The sequence below is a fragment of the Canis aureus genome, chromosome 11 (assembly GCF_053574225.1).
Source record: "Canis aureus isolate CA01 chromosome 11, VMU_Caureus_v.1.0, whole genome shotgun sequence".
Classification (NCBI taxonomy): Eukaryota; Metazoa; Chordata; class Mammalia; order Carnivora; family Canidae; genus Canis; species Canis aureus.
In genome coordinates, this window is record NC_135621.1 from 22,237,505 (window position 1) to 22,256,450 (window position 18,946).

At 56.0% G+C, this 18,946-nt stretch overlaps 1 protein-coding gene and 1 long non-coding RNA gene across 4 annotated transcripts in view; one reads left to right on the forward strand and one right to left on the reverse strand.

The window, feature by feature from the left end:
* The window catches only part of TBC1D22A (TBC1 domain family member 22A), a 334,472-nt gene extending 318,171 nt beyond the window's left edge, over window positions 1-16,301 (reverse strand). For all 3 annotated transcript variants that reach the window (XM_077914077.1, XM_077914075.1, XM_077914074.1), the window contains exon 1: window positions 16,072-16,301. In XM_077914077.1, coding sequence (XP_077770203.1) covers window positions 16,072-16,133 — 62 coding nt within the window. In that variant the 5' untranslated portion in view covers window positions 16,134-16,301. The remainder of the gene's footprint in view (window positions 1-16,071) is intronic.
* Window positions 16,302-16,308: 7 nt separating this feature from the next.
* Window positions 16,309-17,728, forward strand: LOC144323516 (uncharacterized). The gene is made up of 2 exons (XR_013388925.1): window positions 16,309-16,391; window positions 16,652-17,728. It is a non-coding gene; the product is annotated as an uncharacterized LOC144323516 (long non-coding RNA).
* The last annotated feature ends 1,218 nt before the right edge of the window (window positions 17,729-18,946 follow it).

Consider the following 18,946-nt stretch of genomic DNA (forward strand, 5'->3'; position numbering starts at 1 on the left):
ACAATAAGGTGATTCTCTCATGTGCTTTCCAGCAAAGGTTTTCCTGGTTTGACTTGGACGCCCCAACACCAAGGCCCTGGTTTTGAGACAAGACGGATGGACAGACGGAAGGGGGACCGAACGGGGCCCAGGCTGGCCTTCTGTTTCCCTCAGTGAAAGGCTAGAACAGCAGCAGGGGAAGCAGCCCTGCGTGAGACCACGGAAAGAATCGTGCGGAAATGAAATGTCCTAAGCATCAAAAGGTAAGCGAAGAACGCTGTGACATCCGTCACCTAGGACGAACTGCTGCCCACGGCTCGTGGCGGGTCTGGAGCCCCCGCCTCCGGGCCCCCACGCTCCACAGCAGTTTGTTGAAATATGAACTCAATTAGCGCCTGATTTACCATTAGGTTCATTCTAGCACATGGTGATGTTCCCCAGGTTTATAAAATATTCAAAAGAAGTAAGTTTTCCAAGGAAATTAACTTGAAAGGGCTTCAGAGGAAAATGTATGACACGCCATCACCGAGCAAACAACTGCACGGTCCCTCTGCCCACCACACGCCCGGCTCCTGGCCCCGCGGCCCCAGGTCAGAGGTCCCTCAGGCTGTCCCGGCGCTGGGAACCACAGCAGCCCCCCGACAGTGTCACCTCGCCTGGCCCACATGCTCTCCGCCATCTGGGCCCCCACAGGGTCCCCCGTCCCGCTCCTCGCGGCCCCCAAATCCCAGCGGACACTTGGGCAACTACTGAGCCAATTGGGAAGTTGCTCCGGGGACATCTCTTGAAATAGGTCTTGGAAATGAGCTTGTTTACGATCCGGTTTTCCTTCACCTGAGAAAAGCAACGTGTGGACTCAGACTGGTGGTTGTGTGGGGCGGGGGGTAGGCAATGTGGGGAAGGTGGGCAGGAGGCACAGCCTCGGCGAGTCCTGGGAAGGGACGGGCAGCACGGCGACCGCGGCTAACAGCGCGCTGCACACTGCAAAGCTGCTAAGAGGACAGATCTTCACAGTTCCCACCGGAAGACAAACAACCGGGCCGTGTGACGCCTCAAATCAGATCGTCATATCATACGCACACGTCACTGAACACAGTGTTGTGTCAACAGACCTCAACCCAAACGAAAGCCATGAGTCTTTATTATAGAAAACAAAATATAAGTAAAGACAAGCTTTCGGAATCTGCCGAAATCTGCTGAAATCGGGGGCAGCCACTCCCGAGCCCCACCACCCCGCAGGCTCCACTCCTGCTCCTCTGCCGCAGGCCTCTCCCTCCTCTGGCCTCCAGGCTCATGCGTCCAGCCCCTTCTACCTTTCTCTGCGCCCCCCCCACCCCCCCCAACCCCATTCCCGCTGCCCACGCAGAGGCTCCTCAGCCTCTCCCCGCCTCCTCCCACTTTACGGGAATCCTGATGCTACTGACCGATGCCTCCAGGTAAAAGCTTCTCAGACGGCTGCCCCGGGTGCCGCTGCCAGGTCGGCCACTCACTCCCCACCTCGCACTAAGGGGTCCGTCACAGTCTGCTTTGCCCCAGGGGCCACCCCTCACGCCCACTTCTCAGCGTCCAGTCCTGGGACAACCACCATGCCAATCGGGCAGGAAGACCAACAGGCGACCCTGCCTCCTGCACCCTCCCAGCCTCTTCCACCAGCAGCTCCTGGGCCTGCTGGGGCGGCCCGCGTCGGTGCCATCTAGAATCCATCTGCTGCCCCCACCACCCTGGATCAGGGCTCGGTTCCTTCTTCTCCTGACCAGGCCACCAACTCCTTCTATGACTTCATCTCCACGAACAGCAACCCAAGACCCCAAGGGCCACCCTCACCTCCTCCCTGAAGCATGCCGCCCCATTCAGCCAGTCTCCACGTCCTCCTAAACCCTGAAGCCTTTCCCACAGCTACACCCTCCCCCCTGCCAGTGTCCCAAGACAGAGCTGCAGCAGCCGCCCCGCTGCCTCTGGTTCTGCCAGGCGGGGGCAGCTTCACTCCCCAGCTCAGAGTCAGCCACAGGGAACACCTGGAACCTTCCCTGTGCCTCTCCCGCCCCTCCCCACACAACCACCCCAGCTTGGGGCGCGCTGACTCCCAGCACAGCACTGGCCCCCAGCACACCCCATCTGATGACCCATCCCCTGAGGTCAGGTCCCTGCTGGCGGCACTCCTGTGTCCTGTTCACCTTTCCCTCAGCGGGGCCCTCATCCAGCCACCTGGCTGCCAAGGCCAGCGCCGGGCCCTGTCTGCAGAACACCCCCACAACCAAGTCCGTACCTATAGGAACTGACGGTCCTTCGAGGTCCAGGCTGAGGCCACCTCCACCCTCTGCCAGCATCTCCCTCCCCTCGCCCAGGCCACCCCAGGAACTGCAGGGTGCCCCCCAGGCTTCACTGCGGGGGTCCAGGCCAGCACCAGCTGTAGGGCCTGGTGTGCACACAGAAGGCATCCAATAAATGCTTGAGACATTTAACGCTTCTTTGCTACACAAATATTTGAATGACGAAGCATCTTCACCATAAAGGAATCCGGATCCACAGGAGCACGTTCTCTCAGAACTGGATGGAAGGAGAGCCCTCCCTCCCATCAGCTCCTACACTGCCCTTGCCTGACCCAGCCCGTCAGAGCACTGGAAATCACACCAGTCCACGCAGCCAGATCTGATTGAGACATGAAATGCCAAGATGGCTCTAGTGACTGGTTTGGGAACAGAAAACTAATCCGAGAGGAGAGCACAATTCCAAGAAAACAAAACGGGGCCCAGAGCCACCACGTCCTCACAGGCCAACCCGTACCACAGCAGCCAGTGTCCAAGAATGCCCAGGGGCACTAGCAGCTCTCCTGGCCGGACAGCTGCCACCAGCAGAGGCAGATGTATCCTCCAATCACAAGAGGTGGCCTTACGTGCCTGCCCCCCCCCGCCCAAGGAGGAAGAAAATAACATCACCAATACTTGAAGCTGTGATGAACCATCTCCCCTGTTAGGCCGGCAGGATCAAGGGGGATTAGGAGGCACCAACAAAGTGGCGCGGACCCTCCATCTTGTCACCCTCGCCTCGGAACTTTCCCGCCACCAGCAGACCTCCCAAGGACACATCATCGGGGGAGACAGGACCTATGCAGGAAACCTGAACCGCACCTTACCCAAACCCCATATAAGGCCATGAGCAGTTCTCGCCCCATACCATATGCCCTAATACCTATCACCCCGTACAGACACAACCCCTTACCTCTCCCCTTAAAAAGTTCACATGTACTCCCCTGGGCACCACTTCCCCGGCCCCGGGACATCTCCAGCTTCACTCCCTTGCGGGGCCATGGAACCTTGCCCAAGAGTGCTTTCATTAAAAGCCTGCCTCCACCCACCTTTGCCTGGCCAACCCATCTTTGCCTAGCCAACCCACCTTTGCCTGGCCGACCCACCTTTGCCTGGCCTATTTTGTTTCACTACCAACCATATCAAACTTGACATTTGGTGCTGAAACCCGGGAGATCGAGGCCCCACGCTGGTGGGAAGCCTCTCTCCTCTCATCACCAGGACCTCAACTGAACCCAATGCCTTGAGAGGCCAGGTAAGTTCCCCCGATTCCGTGCCCCTGTCCAGGTAGTCCTGCCTGAAGCCGCGGTCGCACCAGGACAACTCCACTGAGCCACCGGGTGGCTCTCTATTGGTCCCTGGGAACAGGAGACGTCCTCATCCTCACAGTGACCTCTGTTTCTGTCCGTGACCCTGAGCTGCAAACGGGGACACCTGTTTTCAGTCTCTGGGTTACCCAGCGGGAATCGTGGGAACTGCCCAATCCAAATTTGACCCCAAAACTCCCTTGGGTTGTCTACTGGCCAACTTCGAAACTCTGGGGTTCTCACAGGATCTCAGAAAACGCTGTCTTATCCATTATTGTACAGTGGCCTGGCCTCAATACCACCGAGACAACCAGTCCCAATGGCCCCAAGGGGACTCTTCACTACCAGATCCTTGCGGACCTGAACTACCTCTGTCAACGCCAGGGTAAACGGTCTGAGGTCCCTTACATTCAGGCTTTTTGGAACCTCCGCTCTTGTCCCTCCCTCTGTTCCCAATGTTCCACGGCTCAAGTCCTTCTGGCACAGGCGCCACCCCCTTTTGTCCCAAAAACAAAAGCCTCTGATTCCTATCCTCCTTCCCCCCTCTCAGAACCTCCTGAGGGTCTCACTTGTCCCCCAGTCAGGGGAACCCCTAGCCCTCCTTCTCCCTACCCAAATCTCCTGCCCCCCTCCCTCTCCCTCTGCATCCCAAACACCCTTACCTATCCCTGACCACCTTCACCTCTTGCCTCTCGTCCGATCTCTACCCACACAAGGTCTCACAGGGTCTCTTCCTCCCCTGACCTACTCTGTCCCTTACAAGAGGTGGTGGGTGCAGAGGGCGTTATACGCGTTCACGTCCCATCTTCACTCCAAGATCTTTCCCAAATCGAGAAACGACTGGGCTCCTATTGACCCAGCCCAGACAACTGTGTCAAGGAATTTCAATATTTGGTCCAGGCATATGACCTGATTTGGCATGATTTGCATGTTGTCCAGACCGCCACCCTTACACAGCAGAGAGGGGCCGCATCCAGGCTGCTGCCCGAGAACACACTGGCCAGGTCCACTCAACGGATGCCGCTCTGCCGGTTGGTGCTTGGGCAGTTCCCGCCGTGGGTCCCGGACGGGATTATCAGGCTGGCCAGGAGGGCCGCCAGCACCGCCACGACCGCACTTCCACTGTCTCATCGCTGGCACGTGGGGGGCCTCCAACAAGGCCGTCAATTATGACAAACTCCGAGAAGTCGTTCAGAACCCGGATGAAAACCCTGCAGTTTTCTTTAATAGGCTCACTGAAGCTTTAACCCAGTACACCCGCCTGGACCCTGTCTCCCCAGCCTGGGCTACTCGACCCATTTTATCTCTCAGTCCTCCCCCAGTATCTGTAAAAAATTAAAGAAAGCCGGGGAGGGTCCTCAAATTCCCATTCCCAACCTGGTGAAAATGGCATTTACCATCTTTAACACCTGAGAGGAAGCGGCTGAATTTAAGAGGCAGGCCGGGCTCTAGCTGAAGGTACAACTTCAGACCCCAGCCTTGGTGGCAGCCCTGCGGTCGGCGGGCTCCGGGAGCCCACAGACAGGGGGAACCAACCGCCCCGCCTGGGGCTTGCTTCAGATGCAGAACCGAGGGACGCTGGGCCCGTCAATGTCCCAATCCCAAGGAGCCAACGCAGCCATGCCCTCTATGTCGAATGAGGGGCCACTGGAAATCCGCCTGCCCCAGCCTCCGAGGATCCTCGGTGTCTCCACATGGAGGAAACCCAGCCTTCCAACTACTCGGATTGGACAATGACTGACGGGGCCCAGACTCGGAGCCCTCCCACCCCCGAGCCCAGACCCTGGTAGCGGGTAAGTCCATATCCTTCCTGTTGGACACAGGGGCGACCTACTCTGTTCGGCCTTCCTACTCAGAGGCCAGTTTCCCCTCTCCGGTAGCAGTGGAGGGAAGTGATGGCACCTCCTCTATTCCACGGACCACCCCGCTCCTCTCTCGCAGCCTGGATGGGTTCCCCTTTTCACACTCCTTCCTTATCATTCCTTCCCGCCCAGCTCCTCTCCTCGGCCGGGATATCCTACACAAACTCAAGGCCACCATCCGTCTTTCTCCCTCACCCACAGTCTCTGCTCACCTCATCTTACCCTTAATTTCCCCTGATCCTCCCCACCACCCCATTCTCCCTTTACTTATCTCCCCAAGTCTGGGACACCTCTAAACTAATTGTGCCCACTCACCACCCCCCAGTAAAAATCCAGTTAAAAGATCAAACCTTCTTTCCTTCTCGACCCCAATTTCCAATTTCAGAAACTCACTGACAGGATCTTAAACCTATTAATTTGTCCCACTGCTTTATCTGTGCAGCCTTGGGCAAGGCCCCCCTTAGGGTGGCCGTTCTCCTCCCCAAACGATTTAACTGCATCAACCCCACACCCACACCTCCGGGACCTTCTCCCTCTCCCTGTAACATTCCCTTACTCACCGACCCCCTCAACCGCCAATTCCCTTTCTGCTATTCCACCCCTAACTCTTCCCCCTCTGCAACATCACCTTGTCAAGTGTTATGTCTCATCACGCCCCTATCGGTGGTTTCTTTTGGTGCAACGGCACCATTTCTAAATCTCTCAGTACCTCTGTCTCCCTCATCTGTCTGCCGGTCTCCCTGGCTCCACGATTAATGATCTATAGTCAGGCAGAAGTAGCCCTCCTCGCCAGCCCCTCAGAAAAGCAGAAACAAGTGGTCGGTCTTTCTCCCACTAGTTATCGGGGTCTCCCTGGCCTCCACCCTGGTGGCCACGGGATTGGGGACGGGGCCTTAATCTACTCTGTAGATTCCACCAGGGACCTGAAAGGCTTCAAGTGGCCATCGAGGCCTCCCTGCAACGCCAGGTAACCTCAGTGGCCCGGCCGGCCCTCCAGAACCCACGCGCCTCTGGCCTCCTCACCGCAGACAAGGGCGGAGCCTGCACGTTTCTCAGCGAAGGATGCTGTTACTACGTCAGTGAAACAGGTGCACTGGAGCCCAATCTCCACACCCTCGCCAAACTTCGTGAGTCTCTGGAGGCCCAATACCACGCCAGCAGCCCAACGACACCCTGATGGTGGCAGCCCCCACTGGCCACACGGCTCCTCCCCCTTCTAGGTCCACTCCTAATCATCGGCATACTATTAATGGTGGCCCCTTGCGCTCTTCAATTCATCCAAGAATGAGTTTGCAGAATGTCTCTAGTATCTGTCAACCAACTCCTCCTACACCCCTACTCCCGCTTGCTCACTTCCGAGGGACCCCACAACACCCCTTACTCAGCAGGAAGTAGCCAGATCTGAACGGACGCCCTATAACAACAAAAGGATCAGAATGTTGGGCCGGGGAGATCAAGGGGGATCGGGAGGCACCAACAAAGTGGCGCGGACCCTCCATCTTGTCACCCTCACCTCGAACTTTCCCGCCACCAGCAGATCGCCCAAGGACATGTCATTGGGGAAGACAGGACCTATGCAGGAAACCTGAACCGCCCCTTACCCAAACCCCATATAAGGCCATAAGCAGTTCTTGCCCCATACCGACTCCACCAGTAATATGCCCTAATACCTATCACCCCAGTACAGACACAACCCCTTACCCCACCCCCTTAAAAACTCACATGTACTCCCCTGGGCACCACTTCCCCGGCCGAGACTTGCCCAGCTTCACTCCCTTGTGGGGCTGTGGAACCTTGCCCGAGAGCGCTTCCAATAAAAGCCTGCCTCGACCCACCTTTGCCTGGCCTCTCTATTTCATTTCACTACCAGCCGGATCAAACCTAACATCCCCCACTTCCCTCCTGCAGCCTAATTTCTGAAAGACGCATGGCCAGATGCCCCTTCTAGCACAATGCAGAGTCCCACCAACTGGCTGGCCTCAGCACCTGTAGACTGCCTCAAGGGAAAATGAGAGAAGTAGGTGCATCCGCACCTGGGAACGGGCTGCCCCACCTCAGGTGCCCACGGTGGCGCCGAGGGACCCATCCCCTTTGGGAGACCCTGTCCTCTGCCCTGTCGCTCCACACAGGGCACACCCAAGGCCCTGGGACAATCCCTGTCGCCCTGCTGAGGGCTTCCTGCCACGGATCAGGAGCCCATCCAGAAGACAGGGTTAAATGCTGTTTGTCTCTGGGCACAGGCCTTGGAGCCAGCAGCCTTATTCTGTTTTTGAGTTTAGCAGATGTTGACTCAAAGAAGGGTCCTTTCAAAACCGGAGCAAGGCATATGCGGGAACAAGTGGAGAGCTGCCACGCAGCATGTTTGAGAACTGGATCAAGGGGGGCTGGCCACCAGCAGCCTGGCCAAGCTCAGGGGCGCAGGCTGGGTGGGAAGGGAGACGGCAGGTGACAGGCACGCCAGCCAGGGCAGGGGGCCCCACCAGGGACAGGACGGCGCCTCCGCGGTGCCAGCAAACTCCAGACCCTCGGAGGACAGACCCCAGGACAGGCAAGGACACCCAGAAGGGGCCCCCGGGGAAGAGAGCTAACGCTGTCGGGAGCCCAGAAACACACACGGCTCTGCCCTGAACTGGCGTGCCTGGCCTCAAAGCTGGCTGGCTCGTCTAGGAGCCAAGGGCCTGGGGCAGACACGAGCTTGGCAGCGCTACCCTAACCGCGTGGAGAGAGAGGCGTGCGGGCAGGGCTGCCACAGTGCCCGGCATGCAAGCTCCCCGGCTGGCTGTGCAAGCCGCAGCAGCGACATCTGCAACCCTGATCTCACACCACTGCAGACAGGCTGCCCACGCAGCTCTAACCGGCTGCACTCTGACAGCTACGGGTACCCCGGTGACCCTCAGCACCCGGGCTGGAATTTCCACATTAACCCCGAGAAGAGGAAACAGCATTTCAGAATGGGGAAACAGAAAGACTGGGGACATTCAGAATGAAAGTCCCCCCAGCCCACGGCCCCATAAATGGGAAGAACTCAGGCTGCCCTGTTCCCTCTGGGCCTCCCGACCCCTCTGCCTCTGGTCCACAGAGGGAACATCGGGGTGAAGCTAAAAGAAGCTGCTCCTCTCCTCCTGAAGAACCCCTGCACTGTGCCAATCTGAGTTCCTGGGAACCAGGTCCCAGACCCCCAGGCCCAGGGAGCCAGGCAAGGGCGGAACCCAGGGGGCAGCAGTGGGAGCCAGTTCCCGGGGGACCAGCTCTGCAACCTAGACGGGAGCCCAACTTCCCCAGCTGTAAACCCCTGGCTGCTGGGAGGGCGATGGCATGCCGTGTGTCAGGAGCCGGCACGAGAGGAGCAGCTGCTATCCTGCAGGGTCACAAGGGCCACGCTACCTCGTCCAAGGGTGTAGCACAAAACCCTGCCCTGGGACCTTCATCCACAGTGGCGCTCGGCAATGTCCGTGCCCCCAGGGTCGGGCCCAGGGGCACCCCCACGCCCGCCTGTCTGCAGGATCCCATGTGCGAGGCCAGGCTGCACCCTAAAGGGCCTGCAGGCCAGACGCCATGTTGCGTGTCTGCGGCATGAGGAAGCAGAGAAGCAGGGTTAAGACAGAGCTGCTGGAGAGGACAGGGAGGGGCAGGTGTGTCCGTGCCCAGGGTCACAGTGCCGCTGTCCTCCACGCTACATGCGAGCAGAGCTCCTCCACGCTAAAGGCTGGGGAGCAGAAAAGCAGATGTGGGCTCTCACGGCATATTCCCACCCATGACCTCCGATCATGCCTTCAGCACTCGGGAAACAGAATATTTCCTCCCGCTCTCATTTTCAAAAAAGAATTTGTTTTAATCACAATCGTCAGGCATTTATTTTTTTTAATCACTTCTACCCTCACTTAAAATTAACCCAAGGATCTAGACTTATGACATTAGACACATACGGAAGAGAGGAAAAACATGATTAGCATTAAGTTTATTTTTCAAAATGTTCCCAAACTAAAAGGCATTTAATAACGTGAAACAGAACGACCAAGGAACAAACAAGCAAAAGCAACAATGTACAGAGCAAAACCCACCCACCGATGCTTCCAAGGGACCAACACAATAAGACCATCTCCACTCACGGATGGAGACCACAGGACACAAAGTCACCACCAGACCAGACTCCCGGGCTCCTTGCACAAAAAAAGAGTAAACAGGCACTCAGTCCAAACAGCCACTTCAAAAACACCAGCAAGGAAACAAACAGGTTTCTAAAGACACAACAGGGAGCCAGTCAGGGCAGCAGCTCAGAGCTTCTGAGAAAAGAGGCAGGGCCTCCCCTGGTTCTTGGACCCAACAGGGCACAAGATGCAGAGATGCAGGAAGAGTCCTCCTGGCTTTGTTCCTGTCCTTCGGGATTCAATGCACTTTGCAGAGGTTGCTGGTGAGGGGCCAGCCCACCCAGGAAGATGGATGCAGGTACCCTGTCCACGTCCAAGGGCAGGACTCTGCAGGGGCAGGTGTGGAGGGCCACCCACGACCCTTTTCCCAGCCAACATCCTTCCAGCACATTTCTCCGACCGGCCTTCCTCTTTCCCCTTAGGGTTTTTTTCTGTAGCTGCTGTAACAAACTGCCACAAACAGTGGCTCAAAACATACACGTTCGTTAATCTTAAAGTCTGGAGGTCAAAAGTCCGAGGCGGATCTCACGGGGCTAAAGTCTAGGTGTTGGCCTATATTCATTTCTGGTTGCTCTGAGGAGAGACTACTTCCTGCTCATTTGAGTTGTTGGCAGAATTCAGTTCCTCGTGGTTGTAGGACTGAGGTTCCTACTGGCTGTCAGCAGAAGTCCACTCCAGCTTCTAGAGGCCACCACACCCTCCGGCTCGCGGCCCCTTCCTCCATTCTCAGAGCCCGCGACGGCAGACCAGAGATTGTCTCCAGTGGACTCTGACCACTCTTAAGTACTCACTTCATTCCAGTGGACCCACCAGGTCATCCAGGACAAGGCACCATCTCAGGGTCAGCGGATCTGCACCCTTCATTCCATCGGCGCCCCTCACTCTCCTGTGCCATGACACCTGCTCCCAGGTTCCAGGGGTAAGGACGTGGACATCTTTGAGGGTCATTATTCTGCCAACCACACCCCATCCTCTGGCCAGGACCCTGGTGATCACCTCAACCCCCAACAGCAAGCCCATCCATGAATGTTGCCTGCCCTGCTTGCAGCCCGAGGAGAGAACCTGTGCTCACGCACTCTCTCGTCCTCACCCTCTCCTCAAGGAGGATGAACAGGACTGCAGCACACCCTTCGGTGCTTTCTCACAGTTCTTCCATGGACTTCCAATCCCTGCATGCTTCCCACCCCTCCTCCCACACGGCTCCCCTCCTGGTATCCTCCTCAGGATGGGTGTCCCTGCACCACGCCTCCCCTACCAGGCACACTCTGCTGCCCACCCCACATCCCCGCATCCCCGCATCTCTGCATCTCAGAGGACTGGCTCCCCCTCCATCTCCATGACCTCTTCTAGAAGGGCACGGCCTTCCAGTGATGCAGGGTCCTGTGCTTCTGCCAACAGCCCTGGATGGTGGCCCTCGACACAGACAGTATCTCCCTCACCCCAGTGGCCTGAAAGCCACATCTCCTGGGTCAGCACGCAGCACAGCACCTGGCACATGAAGTACGAAGTACGTTCTGAACAAATAAACTGTCCCAACAATCCCTCCCCACAGCTGATGAGTGATGGCAGCCTGTTAAGATGACCACGGAACTGACATCTCACTGGCTCAGAGACTCCTCGGGCTGTGACAGCTGGAAGCTGAAAGCTGTCAGTCACAACCCCGTGAGCTATCTTCTGCTCCAGCTCTACCCCGAGCACCCACAGCCTCGCCATCTTCAATCTGGGCCCTTCTTGCCGCCATCCCACTCATGGTGTCACCCTTCCCAGGCCCCAGTCACCTGCATACCCTCCTGTTGGCAGAGTCATGCTACAAGAGCAAGCACTGGACCCACACTGAAAGGCTGCCTGTGCCTGCGTGCTAGACTTCATCTTGTCACCTACAGTTAAGTGTGGCAAGAGTGCCCCCACAACTGCAGAAAGCAGCCGCCCTCAGGAGCCAAGCGAGTCAATGGCCTGAGAAAGAACCGGCCCCAGAGAGTCAGACCGAACCTTTCATGATTCCCACCATCCATTCTCTTGACTCTTACGGCGCCACCATCATCTCTCACCTGGATGTTCGCCACAGCCTAACTGCTCTCCCTGCTTCTGTCCCTGCACTCGCAGCCCCCAACCTACCATCCACCCAGAGCCCAAGGTGATCCTGTCACGCCAGGGGCGGCTCAAGCCACCCCTGTGCCAAGACCCTCCAAAGCGTTCCCCCGTCACAGTAAGAAACTGAACACCCACATCTTTACACTGTGACCACGAGGCCAGCCTCCACCGCCTTCCAGACCTCGTGCCTGGGACTCTCCCCCTCCTCCCTCGGCCACTATCATCGAGGGTTCCTGCTCTGCCCAAGCACGCTGGCGTCCCTCCCGACCAGGGCCTTTGCGCTCACTGGCCCTCTGCCTGGACCACTGTCTTCCCAGCCACCCAAGGGGCCTGTTTGCTCACCCCCTGCAAATCTTGCTCAAATGTTACCTCCTCTGTGAGGGCTGCTCTGGCCACCTTATCACCAGGAAACCCTCTCCACTCCATGTGCCTCCAAACTGTCTACCCCAATTCTCTGCTTTATATTTTGATAACAGGATTCCAGTTGCCACCTTCTCACGGGTAACACTCTTAACTTAGCTGTGGTCTTTATTCTCTGCCCTTCCTGCTCCACTGTAAGCTCTGTGATAGCACTGGTTCCGACGTGTTTTGTTCACTGGTGTATCTCTAGCCCCTGGAACTGTGATTGGCACAGAGTGCTGGTTAAACGAATATCTACTGAGTGAATTAAGTTTTCAAATTCTCAAAGCTGGTCCAAGAGGCCTTCTCTCATGCTCATCAAAAAGAATCAGACTTGAAAAAAAAAATAAAAATAAAAATAAAAAATAAAATAAAATAAAATAAAATAAAAAGAATCAGACTTGACTAAACAAATATGTGCCTGCAGGTCCCAGCCACTTAGGTCTAATCCAGCTTCACAGGTTATACTTGCAGAAACCGATGGCCCCAAGGGTGACACGACCTGGTGAAAGTCACACAGAGATTAATAGGAAAAAAAAGGCTGAAACACCACAGAACCAAGTCAGACGTCCTTCTAACATATCACACATCCTGCCTCACTCAGAAGAGAAATTTCTAAGAAAGCACTGGCCAAATAGACAACCCAAGGACCAGGGTGTGCGGAGGTCAGGGGGTCCACTGGCAAGACTGCCTCTCATGTAGGGTGAGACCCTGGCCAAATCACTTACTCCCTCTGGGATAATCTGGAAGGTAGTCTAAATAAATCACCATTTATCAGCACTAGCAATGCAACGGGGAGGAAGACAGGCTCCCGACCCTCGCAGAGCTCACAGTCTGGAGGAGAAAACGAGCACGTAGCAGCAATGCTAAGTTTGATGCATAAAATGGTACTCTATCCAAACTGCAAGCAAGGCTTTACGAGTAGGTGAACTCTGAAAATCAAAAAATAAGCCAAGCAAAGGGGGGGGAAAGGGAGGCTAAGAACATTGTGGTCAGCTCTGAGCATGAAGCAGACAGAGACATCACGCAGCATGGACATCAAGGAACCTGCAAGCCCATCGGCACCACTGAGGGCAAAGTTCAAAGCAAGGGGGGATGGGAGATGTGGCTCAAGAATTGGGCAGTGCCTTACTGTGCTTCTCCACAGGGCATTTCAGGCGAAACAAGCAAGGCCTTCACCACAGCCGACCTCAGACAGCACATTGCTTTGTGACGCTAAAACACTAGCGAGATGCAGCACTGTAGGGACCAAGAATTGTGCCTGGCCAACAGAAAGTTTGGGAGATACCAATCAATGATGGCAAATACTCTCCCTGAGTACCAGCTATAACTGTCTTACTGATGGGCAATGACAGAATGATTATCAAAATTGTGAAAGACTGTGCTATATAAATAACCCCTTAGGGTAGCCCGGGGGTCTCAGCGGTTTAGAGCTGCCTTCAGCCCAGGGCGTGATCCTGGAGATCCAGGATCGAGTCCCACGTCTGGCTCCCTGCATGGAGCCTGCTTCTCCCTCTGCCTGTGTCTCTGCCTCTCTCTCTCTGTCTCTCATGAATAAATAAAGTTTAAAAAATAATAATAACCTCTTAACAGTTCAGTAGTCTGTGGTTAAATCCATCCTTCCTCCTCTGCATTTCCCTAAGCTAATGTCCACGCTCAAGGAGTCAGACAATCCTGGGAACCACTGAAAGGGCTGGCAGAGATGCAGGAATCCGGCCACGACCTCTGACAGCACAGTGCTCGCGCAGGTAAGGACTAAGCACGTGGCAGGTGATCACATATGACAGTGAGCTACTCACTGGCAAAAGGGCATACCTCCGCCAACTCCTGGTGCCCGAAACAGAAGCATCGCCAGAGCAAGGCCGTGGCAGGCGAGGGGCACAGGGGGCTGGGCAGGCCTTTCTAGTGGGCCTGCCCTCACCTCTGTGCCCCGCCCTCTGCAATGACAGCCTCCGGCAGTTCTCCAAGACTCCACTCCAACTCCATAACTCCGACAAGGGAGCTGCTCTCAAAAATGCCTAAGACACGCGCAGCGTTGAAATCAGAGGGCCACAAAGGTCTGTCTTTGGTGACACAGAACCTCACAGAGGAAAGCTGAGGACCACAGTAGCGTCCCAGGGCTGTCGTAACACAAGAGAAATTGATCCTCTCGCAGCTCTTCAGGCTCGGAAGTCCAAAATCACAGTGTTGGCAGGGCCTTCACAGGATCCCTCCTTCCTCTTCTAGCTTCTACTGATTGCCTGGAATCCTTGGCATTCCTGGGCTTGCACACACATGGCCACAACCTCTGTCTCCGTCTTCACCTGCCATCTTCTCTGTGCCTGTGTCTAAATTTCCCTGTCCTTCTAAAGATACCAATCACTGGACTAAGGCTCATTCTATGAGCCTAGGTATGACTTTCCAGTATAACCTCATTCTAACTTGATTACATCTGCAAAGATGCTATTTCCCAATAAGGTCACATCCACAGGTTACAAAATGAATCAGGTGCTGGGGTGGAAGGGGAGTGGGGGGGGGGACGCTACTGAACCCAATACAAGGACAAATTACCAACAGATACAGTCCTCAGTCCAAATGTTTATTCGCCATCGTAACTACATACCGCAGCTCCACTATTCTTACAGCTCAGCTGGTGCTTAAGAGTTGGGGTTTAAAAAAAAAAAAAAAAAAAGAGTTGGGGTTTATTTAGACTGAGCAAGAACCAGGACCTAAAAGCAACACACAAAAGTTCCACTGCCATGTGGTTAGTTTTCCCTGGAGTCTACGTTCTGGGGCATCTGCATCTGCAACCACTGGGACCCCCTATTCCCTACCATTCTGGAATCCTCACATCACCTTGGACCCTGACTTTGGTTGCGATGAAAGCTCTCTTATTCTTCAGTCACACACGACGCTGTGGAGTAAAACGGGACCTCTGGCTGCCTCTGGTGATCCTGTCCCAAGTCACCATGTCTGAGCGGTGAGGAACCACTCTGAAAATTAAACCTTTCTGGCCGAACACAGTGAATTCCAAAGTTTGCCATTCTTTCACTCAACTGACGGTGTTAATTATGCAGCACTTACAAATAAGCTGTGCTTGGATATGATTCCACGTGGAGTGGTTTTAATACCACAATTCCTAATTATCAGCACGTCAGACATCAACTTCCAAACAGAATAGTCCGCGTTGTAAAATCTTGAAATCTGGGACACCTGGGTGGCTCAGGCTGTGACCCCGGGGTCCCAGGATCGAGTCCCGCGTCGGGCTCCCTGCATGGAGCCTGCTTCTCCCTCTGCCTGTGTCTCTGCCTCTGTGTGTGTGTCTCTCATGAATAAATAAATAAAATCTTTAAAAAAAGAAAGAAAGAAATCCTGACACTGGTTTCTCTCTAATCTGCTTCCACCAGCAGCTGATCTCCTAGGCACGGTCCACTACTGTCTTCACATTCCCGAGGCCCCGGCCAGGGCTCAGGGACACGCCAACCAGGACCCCGGAGCTGTCGTTGCAAGCACTTCATTTCTTGTTTAATTTGTTTTTTTCTTAGTTTGCCTCCCGCTGCTGCCTGGAGGAAGGAGCTGGTTTTGAGGCCAGAAAAGTGGGATACGAAGAGATTCACAGGGAGTCAGGAATCGGCTTGAACAAATTCTCAATAAAGGCAAAAGTAGCCCTAGGTGGGCAGGACAGAGCAGGAGGCCAATTGACTGCCCCTCCCCCTCCTCCCCTCCCTCCCCTCCCCCTTCTCCCTCCTTCCCTCTCCCTCCCCTCCCCTCCCCCCTCCCTTCCCCTCCCCCCCCATGCTCCCTGCGGCCACGGTCACCTCGCAGACCCAGCGCTTGACACCCCCCCAGGTCCCCCCACGCCCCTCAGGTCGCCAGCGGCGCCCCCACAGCGCAGGTCGCCCTGCCCCAGGCCCCCAACTCCACCCCACTGCCCGGCGGGCCTACGCGCCCATTTGACCTCCGACCCCTGACCCCGACCCGGCCTCCCCGTCACACCCACCTGCCCGGGACTTTGCTGTTGCTGCGCTTCCAGAACTGCTTTCTGGCCCCGTCGCTGGCCATGGCCCCTCCTCATCCCTCAGACCCGCGGTCCCGACACCCCGAGAGCGAACGGTCGGCCTCGGCGGCCCCTTCCTGTACCCCGGGGGGGGCCCGTCCGCCGTCCCGGGACGCCGGAGCCTGGAGCCGAGAGGCTCTTCCGCCTCCCTCCGGAAGTTGTGCTGCCGCGCCCGGAAGTCCCGCCTGCGCCCAGGCGCTCTCCTGACGCACGGCGCGGGCGCTGACGGCATTAAGGCGCGACGACGGCGAGGAGGAAGTGAGGTGGCTGCGGCCTGCGGGGCGGGGACCTGTGTCAGGGCGGCTCACCGGGCCCCGAGGCCGGCTCTGTGCTCTGCTGCCCGGCCCAGCGGCGGGCGGGGGGACCCCGCGGGGGAGCGGGGGCGGCGGGGAGGACGGAATTAGCCTGTGCGGGGGACGTGGTGAAATAACGGGGTGTGTCGGGCTCAGAAAAATACGCCGCTGAACTTATCTTCACGTTTCTTCTTTTTTGTTTCCTTTTTTTTTTTTTTTTTTTTTTCCAGTTTAACGTAGCGCCCGGAACATGCGAGTTACGTGGGTGGCTTGCCCTCGGTGTCGGCCGCAGAGCCGGGGCCGGGACGTCGGGGCTGGCACCTCTGCGGGCGACAGGCCCGCGGTGCGCTGTGACCTTGGGAGCCCGAGACACGCCTGGGCCAGTTCTCACCTGCCGCCCACCTGCCGATGGCCTCGCTGCAGCCCTGGCCGCTCGAGGGGCTGCGTGTGCAGCCGCGCCCAGCACGGGCCGCCCCTCCCGGACCTGAGCTCGCGCCCTTTCCACAGCTGCTTGTGCTCCCCCTGAGCCTTGGCCTGTTTGGGTTGTATCTGACCCCGCACGCGGCTTGGGAGACGCTGCTGGCTCAGCCCTAGGTCTTCCGCCTCTGTAAATGTTTGTTGGAGGGAAGCCAACGGGGACTCTCCAGGGATCCCCTCGTGTCACCATAGAAACCCCAGGAATCTTCTCCGTGGATCCTCGGTGACCCGCAGGTGACACGGCCTCAGGAGGGTTTCAGGGCTCCTTTGCTGCACAGCCTGATGAACTGTCCCGGATCCTGCCCTTACATGAGCTCAGGGAACCTCCAGAGATGTGCTGATAAAGTTTCGGTGGATCCTTGGGGACTCCTTCCCTACACAGCCTCAGGCAGCCTCCTGGGATTGTCTCCTAGGGGAGCCCAGGGAGGCCCTAGGGGTCTCTTCCCCAGGTATAGCCCCGAGGCCTCAGACTGGTGCCTCACAGCATCCGGGATCCCCGGCAGACATCACCGGGGATCTTAGGGGTTCTCGGCAGCTCTTCAGGCTCATTGCAAGAATCAGTGAGATGGGGATCCCTCCCTGGGTGGCGCAGCGGTTTGGCGCCTGCCTTTGGCCCAGGGCGCGATCCTGGAGACCCGGGATCAAATCCCACGTCGGGCTCCTGGTGCATGGAGCCTGCTTCTCCCTCTGCCTGTGTCTCTGCCTCTCTCTCTCTCTCTCTCTCTGACTATCATAAATAAATAAAATAAAATAAAATTAAAAAAAAAAAAGAATCAGATGACAGCAGGATGAAGATGGAAGCACAGTTGACGGAGCGAAAATGGACAGTAGTACTGATTGGCTAGATGAGATTATAGCAGCTTAGATCAGTTGTCCCTAGAGCTTGAGGATGCTTCCCTGCCTCATCTCCTAGGGGAAGGAGCAAGATGACACCAAGATTGACGAAGGCTTCAGGACCCGCTGAGCGAAGGGTTGGTAGTGCCAATGACAGAAACAGGAGAGCAAGGGGTCAGCCTGCTGGTAGCCTATGTTTATGATGGGTTTAGGATGAATTGGGTTGAGGTCACAGCTTTAAGGCCTCACCCATGCATGAGGTTAGAGGACAGATTAGCCTCCAGATGAGGGAATGGGAGGACCAGCCAGGGCAAAGTCACAGGAATAATAGGGCAGCATCATGAGCAACATGATCAAAACACAAGGCCAAGATAATCTCCAGAAATGGGTTTTGGCCAAAGGGTGTGGTAGAGATACGGTGTGGAAGAAAGAGCATCTGGTAAAAGTCCAAGTGTATAAAATACGGTAGCTATAGAGTCTAGAAATGGGATCTCTGCAGGCATCAAACAGGACATGAATGAACAGAATGAATGAGTGGGGCCTTTTGCATTCATTTGTGCAACAAATAATTGTTTTAAAGATTGAGATAGGGATCCCTGGGTGGCGCAGTGGTTTGGCGCCTGCCTTTGGCCCAGGGCGCGATCCTGGAGACGCGGGATCGAATCCCACGTCAGGCTCCCGGTGCATGGAGCCTGCTTCTCCCTCTGCCTGTGTCTCTGCCTCTCTCTCTCTCTCTCTGTGACTATCATAAATAAATAAAAATTAAAAAAAATTTTTTTAAAGATTGAGATAGAAAGCATGTGGGGTGGGGGCAGGTGGGGGGGAGAGCGATGAGCAGACTCCCTCGCTAAGTGCAGAACCCAACAGGGCTCAATCCCATGACCCCGAGATCTGAACCAAAATCAAGAGTCAGACACTCAACAGACTAAACTGCCCAGGTGCCCCTGTGCAACAAATAATTTTTTTAATTTATTTATTTAAAAGAGAGCATGTGGGGGATCCCTGAGTGGCTCAGCGGTTTAGCACCTGCCTTTGGCCCAGGGCGTGATCCTGGAGACCCAGGATCAAGTCCCACGTCGGGCTCCCGGTGCATGGAGCCTGCTTCTCCCTCTGCCTGTGTCTCTGCCTCTCTCTCTCTCTCTCTCTTTATCTCTCTGTGTGTGTCTCTCAATAAATAAATCTTTAAAAAAATAAAAGAGAGCATGTGCACTTGA